General features: G+C 38.4%; 1 protein-coding gene across 1 annotated transcript in view; it reads right to left on the bottom strand.

Moving 5' to 3' along the window:
* pcxb (pyruvate carboxylase b) overlaps positions 1-14,833 on the bottom strand; it is a 258,861-nt gene that overhangs the window by 58,322 nt on the left and 185,706 nt on the right. The window contains exons 11-13 of the mRNA XM_036597231.1: positions 7,041-7,185; positions 5,369-5,458; positions 1,306-1,527 (exon numbers count right to left, since the gene is read on the bottom strand). Coding sequence (XP_036453124.1) covers positions 1,306-1,527; positions 5,369-5,458; positions 7,041-7,185 — 457 coding nt within the window. The remainder of the gene's footprint in view (positions 1-1,305; positions 1,528-5,368; positions 5,459-7,040; positions 7,186-14,833) is intronic.

Below are 14,833 nucleotides of genomic sequence, written 5' to 3'. Positions count from 1 at the left end.
AAAATATGCATTAAATATACTATATTTGAAAGCTTACTAAACTGGCACATTTACAGAACTGCATTAGTAAATCTGAACTGAATGAAGTATAGTAACATAAAATAAAAGAAAAAAATATCTGCAAATAGCAGATGAGATTTCCTATGTATGGCTCGCATTCTTTTATATTTAATCCACAGATTAAAACAAAACTTACTTCTCTGTCACAGTATTTTTTAATTTATGTAGGTGTCCTGGCTTGTTAACTCACTGCAGTGCTCTAAAACAGATGACAGACTGTCTAATGACTTTTCTATGTATAAAGTCATTCTCACATCTGTGTATGCTGGTGCAGACTATCAGCAGTAGGTACAGTTGTGGATTAAACAATCTAAATGATTTTATTAAATGAGTTTATTTGATGTTGCTGTAATATTGCTTTTATTTTGTACTCATACTGTTTCATTATGTAAGAGTTACAATTAATTACTCTGAATGATGAATTCAGACTGTAGAGAAGTCATGGAGAACAGGGAGAAATTGCAGAAGTGCTGAGGTGTGAAAACTCATAGAATGGGAGTGGGGAAAAGAGAATATATTAGCAAAGAGTCAGGAGCTTCAGGTGCAGTGTTTTTCCCCAGACTTCAGTTACTGAATAACATATTGCATAGAGCACTGGACTGTTTGTCTATGGACTTCTTGGCCAGCATGAGCAGACCACCATACTTCATGAAAGTTAAATAGGTGATTAAACCCTTAAACTGCAGCACTATTATTTAGTTATTAATCACAAGACTTGTTATTTATTAAGTACCATTAAACTAATTGAAAGTTGAGTTGCATTATGCACTGTAAAAATGTCATATGCACAGACTCAAAAGGAAAGTCCAGCTTGATATTTAGGTCTCAAATGCAAAATCACCATTATACCCATAAAAACATGATGACAATAGTAGTTCTCTTTCAATGCGCTTGCAATCATTAGATTCAGCAACTCCTGGGAGGAGTCTGAAGCATAACTAATGCTACAAAATGTTCTTCCACACTTTGCATGCAGTTACAAATTTCCACCAGAGAGGTCTCTAAACCCCCAAAACTTACATATAGTAGCTTTAAGTAGTAATGACAGTGAGTAACTGAAGTCTGGGTCCATATATTAAGGGGCTGTTCAAAGAATAAATAAATAAACAAACAAACAAATATGTGCAAAAACAATTCAGGAATTAAAGTTACCTTAGAGGTGATTCAATATAATTTCTTATATTAAAATAAAAAAAAAGTTTTAAGTGAAGACTGTATGCAATATACAACGCAAATCTCACTAACCTCCCCAATTCTCCAGGCTGAAGAGGTTGCTGAAGTTGTGGGCAACATACGGGGCAATTTTTTTCAGGTCGTGTGTCCTCACGCGGGTGGCCAACAGTGACTGATGAGCGTCTCTGAATGTTGTGTCCATCAGCAGCAGACCTTGGTGCTGTCTCACTGCCCGTGCAAAACCCTCCGGACCCTCCTTCAGCAGGACCTCACGGAAACCAGCCGGGGCCTCACCTGTGCACACAGGTAGGAACGTCTTATTGGCCTCATTGAAAAATAATACACAATTATTCCACAACAATAACAATTATGCTCACACAGGCACTGACATGCACAGACACGTCAAAAAACATCAACCGTTTCTCTGTTTGACTTATACAGAAAATGTCAACACTAACTGCAATTGCGTTTAAAGTTTCTGAATAATTAAATGGTTTAGATCTTAAAGTCATTCAGAGTGGTTTGATGTGAAATGCTCCATTCTAGAGAAAAACACAGAGTAAGAATGTCTGGACATCTAAAGAGTTTTATACCTCTGAAAGCTACCCCACAGAACGTTATTACATTAAATTGTTACAAATATGCTGCCTTATGCCTATTTTACGATATATCAAACATTTTATGATCGTTCTGAGAGGACTTTGGCCTAAAACATATTTGTAAAACTGTTCATGGCAGAGAAGGACATGCACGGCAAAAAAGTCCCCAAAGAAACCTTTTACCACCTAGAATAACCGCTGTTTTACCATCATCAGCATTACATATAAAAACTCAGCAAACACTTGTAGGTTCACCAGAGGTTTTGGATAGTAAATAAAATGATTAAATTTGTGCTGTAGACATCATGACCCCTGGTTCCTATCAGCACTACAGTAAAGAAATCTGGTCTGTAAGTTTCTCTACAATGAACAATTTCACTTTAAACCACTCTGAATGACTCTTAGATCTCAACCACTAAATTTGCAGACATTTAGGAAAATTATTGGAATTCACCTTTAATGTTAAGGTAAAAAAAAGTCTGTATATGCTAATTCTACTTTATTCGAACAGAAGTTAAATCATTGAATTAAATTCCTGCAACGGTTTACTTTTTTGAACACACGCACGCAAACATGCACACAGAAATAAATTGAGTTTAAATCTAAATGCAATGGTGTTGCTAAGGGATTTTTCAGTCTTTGGCAGATTCCACTGACTAAAGCACTGCGTGTTGTATAGAAGCAAGTATAGAGCCATAAGCCTATTTAACGCTCTTTATGAGTGTTTTGCTCACATGCGCACACACACACATATATACATATATACAAACACTAAATAGGACTCAGGAATATCCCAAGGGTCTTGGGCAATACCTATTACAGATGCGACCCAATTACACAGATACACACATACACACACGCATCCCTCACTCCATGACACTCCTACACATATCTGGACCTATAGAATTACACACACACATGCACAACCAGCATAGTTTCATACTCCTACATGCTAAGCAAAGTAGGAAATACACCAGCCAATGAAAAGCCTGAAATTTACTACATAAATTACACACACACACACACACACACACACCCCAACACTGTTGAGCACAGTACATAGCTCACACACACCTAAACCCCTGTAATGAGATTTCTAATGTGGCTGGGTCCTCTCTTTCATCTGGCAGAGAGATGGAGAGAAGAGGGGGATTAGAGTGTATTATCACACTGTCGTCTGCCTGGCCCCGACCACAGAGCAGAGCAGTAGAGGTGGAGGAACGCGCTGTCACTCAGCCAGGCCCGCGGGCATGTATACGTGTGCGTGTGTGGGCAGGCGTGGTGGCAGCACTATGGCATTTGTTCTTTTTTAAGTCAGGCTATTCAGGATGTTGTGGAATCAGTCCGTTTTTCGAGCCATGTACTCTCAAAACAGATGTGTTAAAAACAAACAGGGCCTCATCGTTGTGATCATAGCTCTATAATATCACTAAAACAGAGCCCTGTTGCACAAAATAAGACACAAGTTATAGCGGATGTGCATGTAGGTGTGGCAGATATTTTCCATAATTTCATAACAGGCAGTGCAGGAACTAACATGGTGCAATTGTAAAAAGGGGTGGGATCAGCAGCAGCAGTATGATCAGCCCCTGCACTTTTGCCACTGCCATTAACAAAATTTAGTTCTAAGCTTTATCTCAGTTTCAGTTTTCATCCTCTGTTCTGAGGTTAGCAGACACCTCATAGTTATGGCTACTACAGAACAGTGTCCAATCAAATCAACTCCTCTTGTTTAAGAGCCCAGTGTACGGCAGCAATATCCAATCAAATCAACTAGAACACAGTGTAAAATATTTAAAATATTTGTATGAATTTTAATGAAGGTAAGATTCTTGTTCACTTTGATACTGGGTGTGCTGCCATGGATGGACAACAAGCAGACAGATGAGCTAGCTTGAAAGCTCAGTTATCCTTGCAAGGTTAGTTTTCGCTTGGTAAGTTTCTCTGACTCAAACACAGAGAAAATGTAAGGGTGTCTCAAGATTAGGACTGCCCAGTTTACATTGAAAGAGGAAAATGTTGACAAAATATATTGTTCATTCAGTGGATATGGGAAAGTTATCCACAGAACATACTTTGTACATGTATATTGTGTGTCCATAAGAGCAAGATTAACCTACTTAGGAAAAAAACCTGGACTTAGGTTCCCTGAAGCTTAATGACCCAAGTGTACTGCAGCAATATCTGATCTAATCAGCTCCACTCAAGCCCTTCAAGTGGGAGCGAAGTGAGCTTTTTTTTCTAACGGCAGGATATCGTATCCTGCACATACAATATTTATTCACTTACTCCACTAAAGACTGAAAAAAGCATAATCTTTGACATGTTGATAAAAATAACTGGCTGACTGACAATAGAATTCAGTGTCTTCTCATTCAATTGTGCGAGTCACACTCACTCATGTGTCAAAGACAGTATCTATATGGGTTAATTCTTACTCTCTATGAAGGCAAACTTTGCAAGTGTTGTATATAATTAGTTAGACATACTGATTCTATTAATTATAAAATGTTACATGCGCAATGATGTGTCAGCTGTCTGATTCACTTCAGTAAACATAAAAGATGTTTGTCATTATTTGTTATGAATAAAATAATTTAATCAGTTGCATTTAGTTAGTAGTTGGGTGGGTCTATTAATACTGACTTGGGGGTATATAAACTGTAGATTTAAATCCATGTTGTTAGGAATGGGACAGGAATTTAAGCCTTAGCTCAGTGTCAGGAAAATATATTTTGCTTCAATTGCATCAGGGCAGATTTGTTACTTCCATCCAACTAATAACTGGACAACAAACTGGGAAAGCAGTACTGTTACACCATTAAACTGAACTGAAAAAAAAAAAAATCTATAAATAGAGCCTTTGGAGTGTTATTTTTCATGTACAGTTAGAACAAAACCTTTTGTGCCACTTTTCAATTTTCAAAAGAAGGCAAGGTGAGACCAAAATATTGACGTTGAGTTGTCGGGTTGGATTTCGCAAGAGGTTTGCAGACCATGTCACACATCTTTACATATTAACGTCACATGCACAGGCTCAAAATGGAAGTATGGCTCAATGTTTAGGTCTCAAATGCAAAATCAACATTATACTAATGAATATATGATGACAAAACGTCCTTCACCAAGTTCTCTTTGAACATTCAGTATGTGCAGTTACAGACGTCTACCAGAGAGGTCTCCAAATCCCCAAAAGTTGGTGTGCCATTAACAAAGATTGTTCAGTGTTCAGATTTTTAATACAAACATGTCAGCAGTGGCAGAAATACTGTGTTCTTGTGGCCTGTGGAAAAATGTGTTTTAATTATTAATGATAAAACATCTGATAACGTGGGCAGAGTGCAATTGTGTAAAATTGGTGATACACATGGAGGCTGTGGTTGAAGCGATACTAAGTTTGATTAGATCCAAAAATACTCACAACGCTCCTTTTTCATTCAGAAGTGGATTTTGATCCCCGATTTAGCAGCAGGATTACTCTATAGTCACATATAGCCTGAGTAGTTTGGTATGAGTCAGTGTGTGTGTTTTCGTACCCATAGGAACAGAAGGAATGACTGGATCTGTAGAGGAGGGCTTGGCTTTGACGGGGATTGGAGTGGTTGGCCCATTTACCATCACATGTCCTGCAAAAAACATTCACACACATGGTTTTGATACAAATGAGCATATTTTCTTTATCGGTATAACATAACCCATTCATCAGAAAGCTGTTTAGCTCTTAGCATTTTTCGTTGCAAAAACTGAAAGAACTGACAAAATGATGATGCTTAAGCTGCCTGATTTACTTCAGCAGTCACAGCTGAATTCTTTGTTGTTATGACCAAAACAATTCAGTCAGGTGTATTTAGTCAGTGGTTGGGTGGAGAAGTCTAGTAATACCTAAGTGGGGTGATCTAAATAGTGCACATTTAATACTGTGCTGTCAGAAATTGGACATTACTACATCAGGAATAACACCACACAACACTTATTTTATCCCCTTGCTGTGATGCCAGTGAGCAGCACCTAAAACTTACTGCTGTTTTACAGTAGCCATAAAATTCATGGAGGTCTCTCAGGTTTTGAACTATGTATTTATATTCTTCAATAACATAAGAATACATTTCACTGGAAATGTGCATGATGTACAAAACTGAAAGGGAACTGGATTTACATCTTCATAGGTGAGCAAGTACTCTTAAAAAAGATGGTTCTTCAAGGGTTCTTTAGAAAAGAAAAAAAAGAACACTTTGTGTGATTAAAGGGTTATTTGCACTGTGAAAGAGTTCTTCTGTTTGATGGAGAATGTGCAAGAAAGGTTCTTTTGTTGTAACAAGCTTGATATCATAAAAATAGAATAAACCTTTTTGGGGCTACATAGAACCCTTTTCAAAAAGGTACTATATAGAACGATCTACAGCACATTCTACATCAAACAGAAGAACCCTTTCACCATGCAAAGAACCCTTTAATCATGCAAAGGTTTCATGGTTCTATCATTTTCTTTACTAACTAAAGAACCCTTGAAGAACCATCTTCAAGAGTGTAGGTTACATTTTTATGAAAGTGTTTTTAATTTGGGATGAAGGGCAGCTGCTGCTGTGCTCTCTGTTATATCTGAGCACAGCTTTCATTTTTTAGAGGTGTGAATTGTTTTCATAGCAGGATTTTCGTACTCTTCCCCTCTATGTTGAACTGCTAGCTTCCCTTATTGCTCGTTAGCAGCTCAACACAGAGTCACAACGTTTCACAGCAAGCCAGCCAACAATGTCTTAGTTAATCTGGTAACATTTATGGGGAAAATGTAGAATATATTTGATTATATTAATTTCAAATATTTGAGTCAATTTCAGTTCCACTGGCAGAACAGCCACTAGGGAGCGCTCAGAAATAGGTTTAAACCTTTTGGAGAAAAATGTTTTCAATGTGCTTTTAACAAAAGCTAGGAAAAGAAAACCAAACCACACGTTAGTCACTACATAGACAACAGCTACTCTTCATTCAAAGGAAGACACTTGGATCAACATGAAGTTGGAGAGTAGAGTTTTACATTAACAAAGCCTAAACTGAAAAGTCAGAGTGACAAAATTCAATTTTCAAAAGAAGACAAGGTGACAAACTACTGATAGTCAGTGTAAATACAGGATATGCTGTAACTTGAACACTCTGCAAAGTCATTTTCTGTACTGCTGAAGAAAGTAAGAGGCCATTAAATCATGTACTAACCCAGGTAATGCAGGAGCTTCTGTGCACGGTTCTGAGTGCGTTTGAGGTTGAACAGGTCCTGATTCTCATCAATAAACTGTGTATCCACTGTACTGTACAGAAACTGATTATTACTCAGAACGTTCTGCAGGAAGGGAATGTTCGTCTGAGGGAGAGAGAGAGGGGGAGAGAGTTACAAAAAAAAACAAAAAAACAAAAAAAAAACACAACAACTGGTGTGCATGCATTTAAAATGCTGTATAATGGGCTAGCTAAGAGTACAAAGTTGGTCCCTGGGGATCTAGCTGTCTCCCTAGTATTACTCCCTGTCCCACTACCAAGCCCCTAAGGAATTACACACACACACACACACGTGCACAACATTAACACATGGCTATTAATTATGCATGTTAATAAACACAGTCATTAGATCACAGGTGTAAAGTAGTGCTCAGAAATAAATATAAAGCCAAAGGTGACAGTTTATGAAGAAATAAAAATTCATGCATTCATTTATTTACAGTTCTCAACTCTCAATCAGTACCATGCATGTGACTGTAAGTGGAAGAAGAGATATTTTACTATGAATCAACTGTTGTGTAAAAAGAAAAAAACAACACACTTTATATTTGCGCTATGTTTTATCTTCTGGAATTAAACCGAAAAAAAGTCTGAAGTGCAGACTAACATGTCAATGCAGAGGGAAAACTGAACATAAATTCAATTTGTTAATCTATAATGTAACTATAATTATTAGGTTTTTTATGTAATACCTTTTATATAATTATGTAACTGAAATAATGTATAGCAAAATGACCATAGTAACACTAGAGTCCTATAGAGCATTTGTGGAACTGACCAAGCTACTTTAATACTAAAAAGAACAGAAAAAATTGTCATTCAATTCTGAATTTCAATACCTAGGCAGTCTTGTCAGCATAAGCTACTAAACATGAGCTTGTTCCAAACCTGACAGGTTTTTAAAATTACAATCTGTTATTGACATCAGTGTTTCTTGACTAGCCTCGATTCCACAGTCAGTAAATACACCCATTTCCAGCACCTCATACTCTTTTCTGGTTTAAGCCACATTCACCATCATTCAACAGCCAAAATACAGCAAAGTATCAGGAATTGGTACTGAAATAAGGGTATTGGTAATGATACTAAAAACCTTTTAAAAATACTCAGGCCTAGACTTCAAAAGGGCTAGTGACAGTTTTATTATAGCTAAGTCAATACTCAGGCACCTCAAAATTACATATTAAAATTCCTTTAGGAGGTGCTTCAGCACCCTTTTAGCACCACCTGAAAAATGTTGCATTTGCCTCCATTAAACTCAGTATTTTTGTTTTAACTTTCACCAGCCCATCATGGTTTACAACCCAGATCTATTACTCACTAATATTCTTGATGAAACATATCAAATTCATTTTGTTGCATTAAAATAAAGACATTTCATGTCTGTGTGTATGTATTAGAGTAATAAAAAATAAATCTCACTCCATCTCTACAATCCAACTGACAAACCAATAAAGAAGTGAATATCAGGTGGAGTTTGTTGTTACTGGTTTGACTGTCATACATACAAACATTAAGCATTTCTGATCTCATGCAATGAATAAGTGTTTTGGCTGAAATGGTGGTAAATGTGAGAGTCACAGAGCAATTGTATTCCTGCAAAGTTTATGGCCACTAAACAAAACACTCATGTGTATAATTTGGTGCACTTGGTTTGGTTTGTGATACAAACCAAACCAAATGCAAAAAGGTATAACATCACAAAAAACAAATCTAGGTGAGAAAACAGCCTTACTACTGAATATTCTTTGTACTGATTTCAATGTGTAGCTAGACTATGGGTCAGTGACCGAAACCACCAACCCTCCATCTTCCCCTCAACCCCCAGTATTCACATCTTGCCACGACAACAGCAATAAGTATAGCACCCCCTTCACATGTCTCAGCACCCATGTAGCGCCCCTGTGAAAATTCCTGACACTGCCTGTGTTCATGACCCACTAAAGATACAGGATTCATTAGCACATGGTTCTTTTCCTGCCCTTCTACTGCACTGGCACTGCACTCTGCCACAGCACATACACTATGATCTCCAATGATCCCATAAATAATTAATATGACATTAAAAGTTCCCACTGTTTGACTGAGGTTTAGATAACACTGTACATCCCCTACACCCTTTGATGCTTCTTCACAGAATCGCTATGAAAGACTCTCTACATGATAATCCGAGGAATATCAAAATAAGTGTAGCAGGAGCTCTTTCCTTGAAGACTGCATCTTCTTTTTGGAGTACTGCAGCCCTTTAATTAACCCCATATTTCTATGAACTTCTTCATCTCTGACTACAGGGGTGTCCAGCTCCGGTCCTGAGGGGGCTTCAAGCACAGTTTGGTAATTTTCCTGCTCCAACACATCTAATTCAAATCATCAGTGAAGTATCAGGTTCAGTAGGTGTGTCAGAACAGACACACCTACTGAAATTTGAGATTTCATGATAGAATCATAACCAAGAGATTTACACAATACAAGTGCAAGGAAATCAACAAACTGCGCTGAATTCTGGCCCTTCAGGACTAGATTTGGACATCCCTGTCTTACCACACCACACCAACTGTGAAAAAGGTCTAGATCTAGAGAACCAATCAAACAAGTCCATTTCAATTTACAATGTTTAAAAAAATTACAAGAACTCAGCGAGGCATTTCTCTTTCTGTTGTCTATGACTAAAATATTTTTGAGACTTATCTGCAATTGTTTATCAGCATATTCCCTAGTTGTGTTCAGAATAAATGGAAAAATGCACTATTCATATCTAGTCCACATTGCATTCTCCATCCACAGCTCCAAACTTCAGGTTTGAGATATGCATACAAAGCTGTTTTTTAAAGCTTGTTTTCCACTTTTGCTATGCAAGTTTCTTTACAAATTGCACCACCACACACTGACTTGTCAGTTTCTTAGGTCCGCCCAGCTTGTACCTGCACTCATTGGCAATGAGGCGAGTGTACGTTGTAGGTTTATAATTGACTGTGGCTCATCTGCACAATTTATCCTGACCTCTTTATCATCAATGGAGGTTGAAGGTAGTGACACTGACACTGTAGTGGCATGGTTATGGGTGTATCAGGCACAATAATGTTGCTGGGATTTTGCACACTGTGTATATTTAGGGGACACTTTGTTAGACACACATACTTTGTTGGTACCGCTTGCTGGTGTATAGTTAGTGAGTATAGCTTATCTTGTTAGTCATCCTCTAGCCCTTCATCAGTGGTCAGTTTCTGACCACTCCTGGCTGAATATTTTTGATTGGTGGGCCTCTCTCAACTGATCTGTGACAGTGATGTGTGTAAAAGCTCCAGCATCTACGTATTGTCTGATATACTCTTACCAGTCCATCACTCAAATAATACTTTGTCAGCAGCAGTCCTATGGTGGTCCTTTTCCATTGATGGACAAGTTAAAGGGGGGGCTGATAAATTGTGCTTCAACAGATGGGGTGCAGTCAGTATCTGTAAACCCACTAAGTGACCCTATTTGGTAGGTGTATCTAAGGCCAAATCAGTGAAAGTGGTGAAAATTCTGCAACAGTGTGAATGGGGCAAGAATTAAACAAAACAGATCCAGTCTGGAACAGGGAAAGCTGCAAGTTTCCTGACATGTATGAAGACTGTCACTTGAACAAAAGAACATTCTAGATCAGCACGAATGGGGAGAACATTCAATGTCAAATGTGAATGTAAAAGTACATTCCAGAGCAGTATGAATGGAGTAGAGCTGGGGTTCTCAATCCTGGTCATGGAGATTTACCACTCTGGAGAGATCAGATCCAACACACCTGGCTCTAATGTTCAGACACCCCTGAAGACCCTCATTACCTGGAACAAGCATGTTAGATTATGGTTGGAGATAAACTCTGCAGGGTTGTAGATCTCCAAGAATCAGTGGACACAATGAGAGGACACGGATTACTTAAATGTTCATGTGTTCAAGTAGACGTTTAAACACAGGGTAAAAGTGGGTTACTGAGCTCTGAGGAACCCCTGGCACACGGCACTGATGGAATTCATACGAAAATATAGAGTGCTTTTCTCAAAACTGTGCGCTTCATATAATATTTATGTGAGAAGCCAATAGAGACATTTAATAGAGCCATGGTATTTGTACTCAGTTTCAGGACATAATACAAAAACCCCAGAGACAGAACAGTGCACTGTATAATATGAATGCTTATTATGTGCATATGTACATGTCCACATTTGGAGGAGAGAGAGAGAGAAAGAGAGAGAGAGAGAGATGCATTCATGTATGTGTGATTGTCAGCATTAGTTTTGGGAATGGTTTATAAATATGCCAGTGAATGTATAATAATAAATTATAAAATCAGGCCCTTTTTTAAATAACTAGATTAGGGCAAAGAGGACATTTACTGATTTCTTTGGTCCTCTGTTATGGTACAACCATCTGATCTGATCTGATCTGATCTGAGAGAGAGAGAGAGAGAGAGAGAGGGAGGGGGAGAGAGAGAGAGAGAGAGAGAGAGAGAGAGAGAGAGAGAGAGAGAGAGAGAGAGAGAGAGCAATAGAAAGAGAGAAAAAGTGTATTTGTCATGCCAATAAAGCAGCTTGGATTGAAAGAGAGACAGACAGAAAGCGAGAAAGCACCAGAGCAAAACAGAGACATAGAGACACACACACACACACACACACACACACACACACACACACACACACACACACACACACACAGAAAGAGAGAATGAGAGAGAGGCAGGGACAGAGAGAGACACAGAGGAGACATTGAGAGAGAGGGAGACAGAAAAAGAGATAGAAAGGAGAAAGAGACCTAGAGAGAAAGTGACAGAGACATACAGAGAGAGACGGGAGAGAGAGAGAGATCCATAAAAAGAGTGAATGAATAAGGTGTTAATAAAATGTGCATGACCCTTCAGCACTGACTAGAAGGCACAAATCAATGTCTTCATTACCTACACATAGGCACATGACACACACACATACACACACACACCCTAGTTCAAGAGGTCATCATTTTTCAGCCAATCCAATAAAACGAGAGCACAAGGTTAAACAAAATGATGGATAAAAACTCAATTACCCAGAAAGACTTGAGAGAGAATAAAGGTGTTCTCTACAGCATTTCAGAGGGATTTGAGGACATAATGGAGGATTTAATGTAGTTTTCCTCCAGTTGTGTCTAATGTGGGGTGATGTTCTGAACAGTTTTAAAAAGAAACATTAGTGAGGAAACAAAGAAGCAGTTTCTCTCTGTCCATCACTCACACACAGCCAGTAAAAGGAATTACACAAATTGCTGGTTTTCCTCTCTATCTCAGTGATGTCCGAAGGATTGAGAGTTTGATTTCAAGCTTTGAGAAGAAAGCCTTATGATAACAGAGAAGAGCATGTGAGTTGTCAGTATCTTCATCTGTAATTACAACCTCAAAACAGGTAAAGTTGGGACAGTACGGAAAATCCAAATAAAAAAAAAAAGAAAGCAGCAATTTACCTGTGTTCATACTGTCTGCAATGAAATACAAGATATTTCATGTTTTGTCTGGTCAACTTCATTTCATTTGTAACAATACATTAATTCCTGCCATTCAAACCTGCAACATATACCAAAAAAGATGGGCTGAGGGCAGTTTAGGGCTATGAGGTAAAACAATTAAGTAATTGTGATCTGAAACAGGTCAAAAGAGGACTGTTATAATGATTTGGTACAAATGCAGCATCCAGGAAATGCCTAGTCCCTTTAGGAGCAAAGACAGACCAAGGATTGCAAGTTTGCCAACAAATGTGTGAGAAAATAATTGAAATGTTTAAAACAACGAGTGTGTTTACATTCACTTAGGGTAATCAGATAATGGGGAAACACCGGGTTTACATGAGTCAGGCAATAATCGGATTTCTGCTTTGCAACCGGCCAATAAACTCAGAAGAAAAACAGGGCGTCAACATACTGTAAAACTTACATTGGCTAGTAGATAAAGAATACTTAAATCCTTACTTTTGTCAAGCATGTATTTGGTTTCAGTGTCACTCCAAAAGTGTTTTGTTGCCATCTCATGAGTGCTGTTAAATGCTGCCTGCTTATTTCCAGTACTGCAGTCTGTTTTTGCACAAACTGAGAAATCCAAAAGAAATCACAGTGAGGGTACACTGAAAAACTCGAGTACTGAGCTAAAATCCAGCTCTCTTTATCAGATTTCTAGACCTTACTCCGATCTAAGAAATCAGAGTATGCTGTTTACATGAGCATTTGAATAATCAGATAACTGCAGGAATTCTACTATGATCGGATTATTAAGTGCATGTAAACACACTCATTGTTCCTCAAATTAAGACAGGAAAGGATTTGGATATTTCATCCTCTATGGTGCATAACATGATTAAAGATTCAAGGAATCTGGAGTGCAGTAAGGGCAAGGGTGCAAGTCTAAGCTAAATAACTGTCCTCTCCGATCTCTCAGATGGCACTGCATCAAGAACCATCATTCAGGTATAAGCTATGTAATCACATGGGTTCAGGATTACTTTGGCAAACCTTTGTTAAGCACTACAATACATAGTTATGTCCACAAATGCCAGGTAAAACTTTACTGTGCCAAAAGAAAGCCTTATGTTAACCGTGTCCCGAAGTGCCGCCGACTTCTCTGGTCTCAGATACATCTGGGATGGACCTTCACACAATGGCATCCTGTACTGTTGTCAGATGAATCAGTATTTCAGGTATTTTCCGAAGAAATGGATGCCATGTGCTCCAAACCAAAGACAAAAAGGACCGACTGTTACCAGCAACAAGTCCAAAAGCCAGGGTCTGTCATGGTATGGGGCTGTGTTAGTGCCCTCGGAAAACGTAACTTACACTTCTGTTATGGCACCATTAATGCCAGAATGTACATTGAGATTTTGGAGCAACATATGCTTCTTTCAAGACCACATCTTTTCCAGGAATACCCATGCATATTTCAACAAGACAGCGCAAAACACATTCTGCACACTTCACAAAGGCATGGCTACGCAAGAACTGGATGTAGGTGCTGGACTGGCCTGCCTGCAGTCCCAAACTGTCCCCAAAAGAGAATGTGGTGCATTTTAAAAAGGCAAAATGTGACAATGAAGACCCCATACTGTTGCACACTTTAAAACTTGTAGGAAGAATTGGACAACAATACACCCGAAACACTTCATCACTTGGTGTCTCCATGCCCTAAACGTCTTTTAAGTGCTGTGAACAGGAATGGCAACATTAGAAAGAGGTAATTGCTTTACTGTCCCAACTTTTTATTTAAAAAAAAAATTATAAGTCATGAAGTATGATGTGCTGTTGTGTTGTTTTCAATGTAATACAGGTAAAGAATTATTCACAAATCACTGTTTTCAGTTTTTATTTGAATTTAACATACTGTCCCGTCCACTCAAAACCACCACACCATGCACGAGCACAAAGTACACACACGAGACAGCTTTGTCTCTCACTGACAAGAAATGTAGTCTGTAGAACTGACATCAGCTCATAAAACACGCATACACTGTGAGGTTTTCTGGATTTTATTCTGAAGGGGATTAGAACAGCAGCCTGTCAACTAATCTGTCTCTCTCTCTTTCTCTCTCCTTCTGTGTCACTCTCTCACTCCCTGAACTACTGAAGCATGTCAACAAACATGAAAATACAGAAAACAGCACCAACACAGTCAACACACCCACACCTAATCCACCCTACACGTCATTATTGACCGATATGTGGACACAGACAGGCAGTGACGTGTT

The sequence above is a fragment of the Colossoma macropomum genome, unplaced genomic scaffold (genome assembly GCF_904425465.1).
Source record: "Colossoma macropomum unplaced genomic scaffold, Colossoma_macropomum, whole genome shotgun sequence".
In the NCBI taxonomy this organism is placed as follows: Eukaryota; Metazoa; Chordata; class Actinopteri; order Characiformes; family Serrasalmidae; genus Colossoma; species Colossoma macropomum.
Note: the sequence above shows the minus strand (reverse complement) of the source record. Positions and strands in the feature narration are given on the sequence as shown.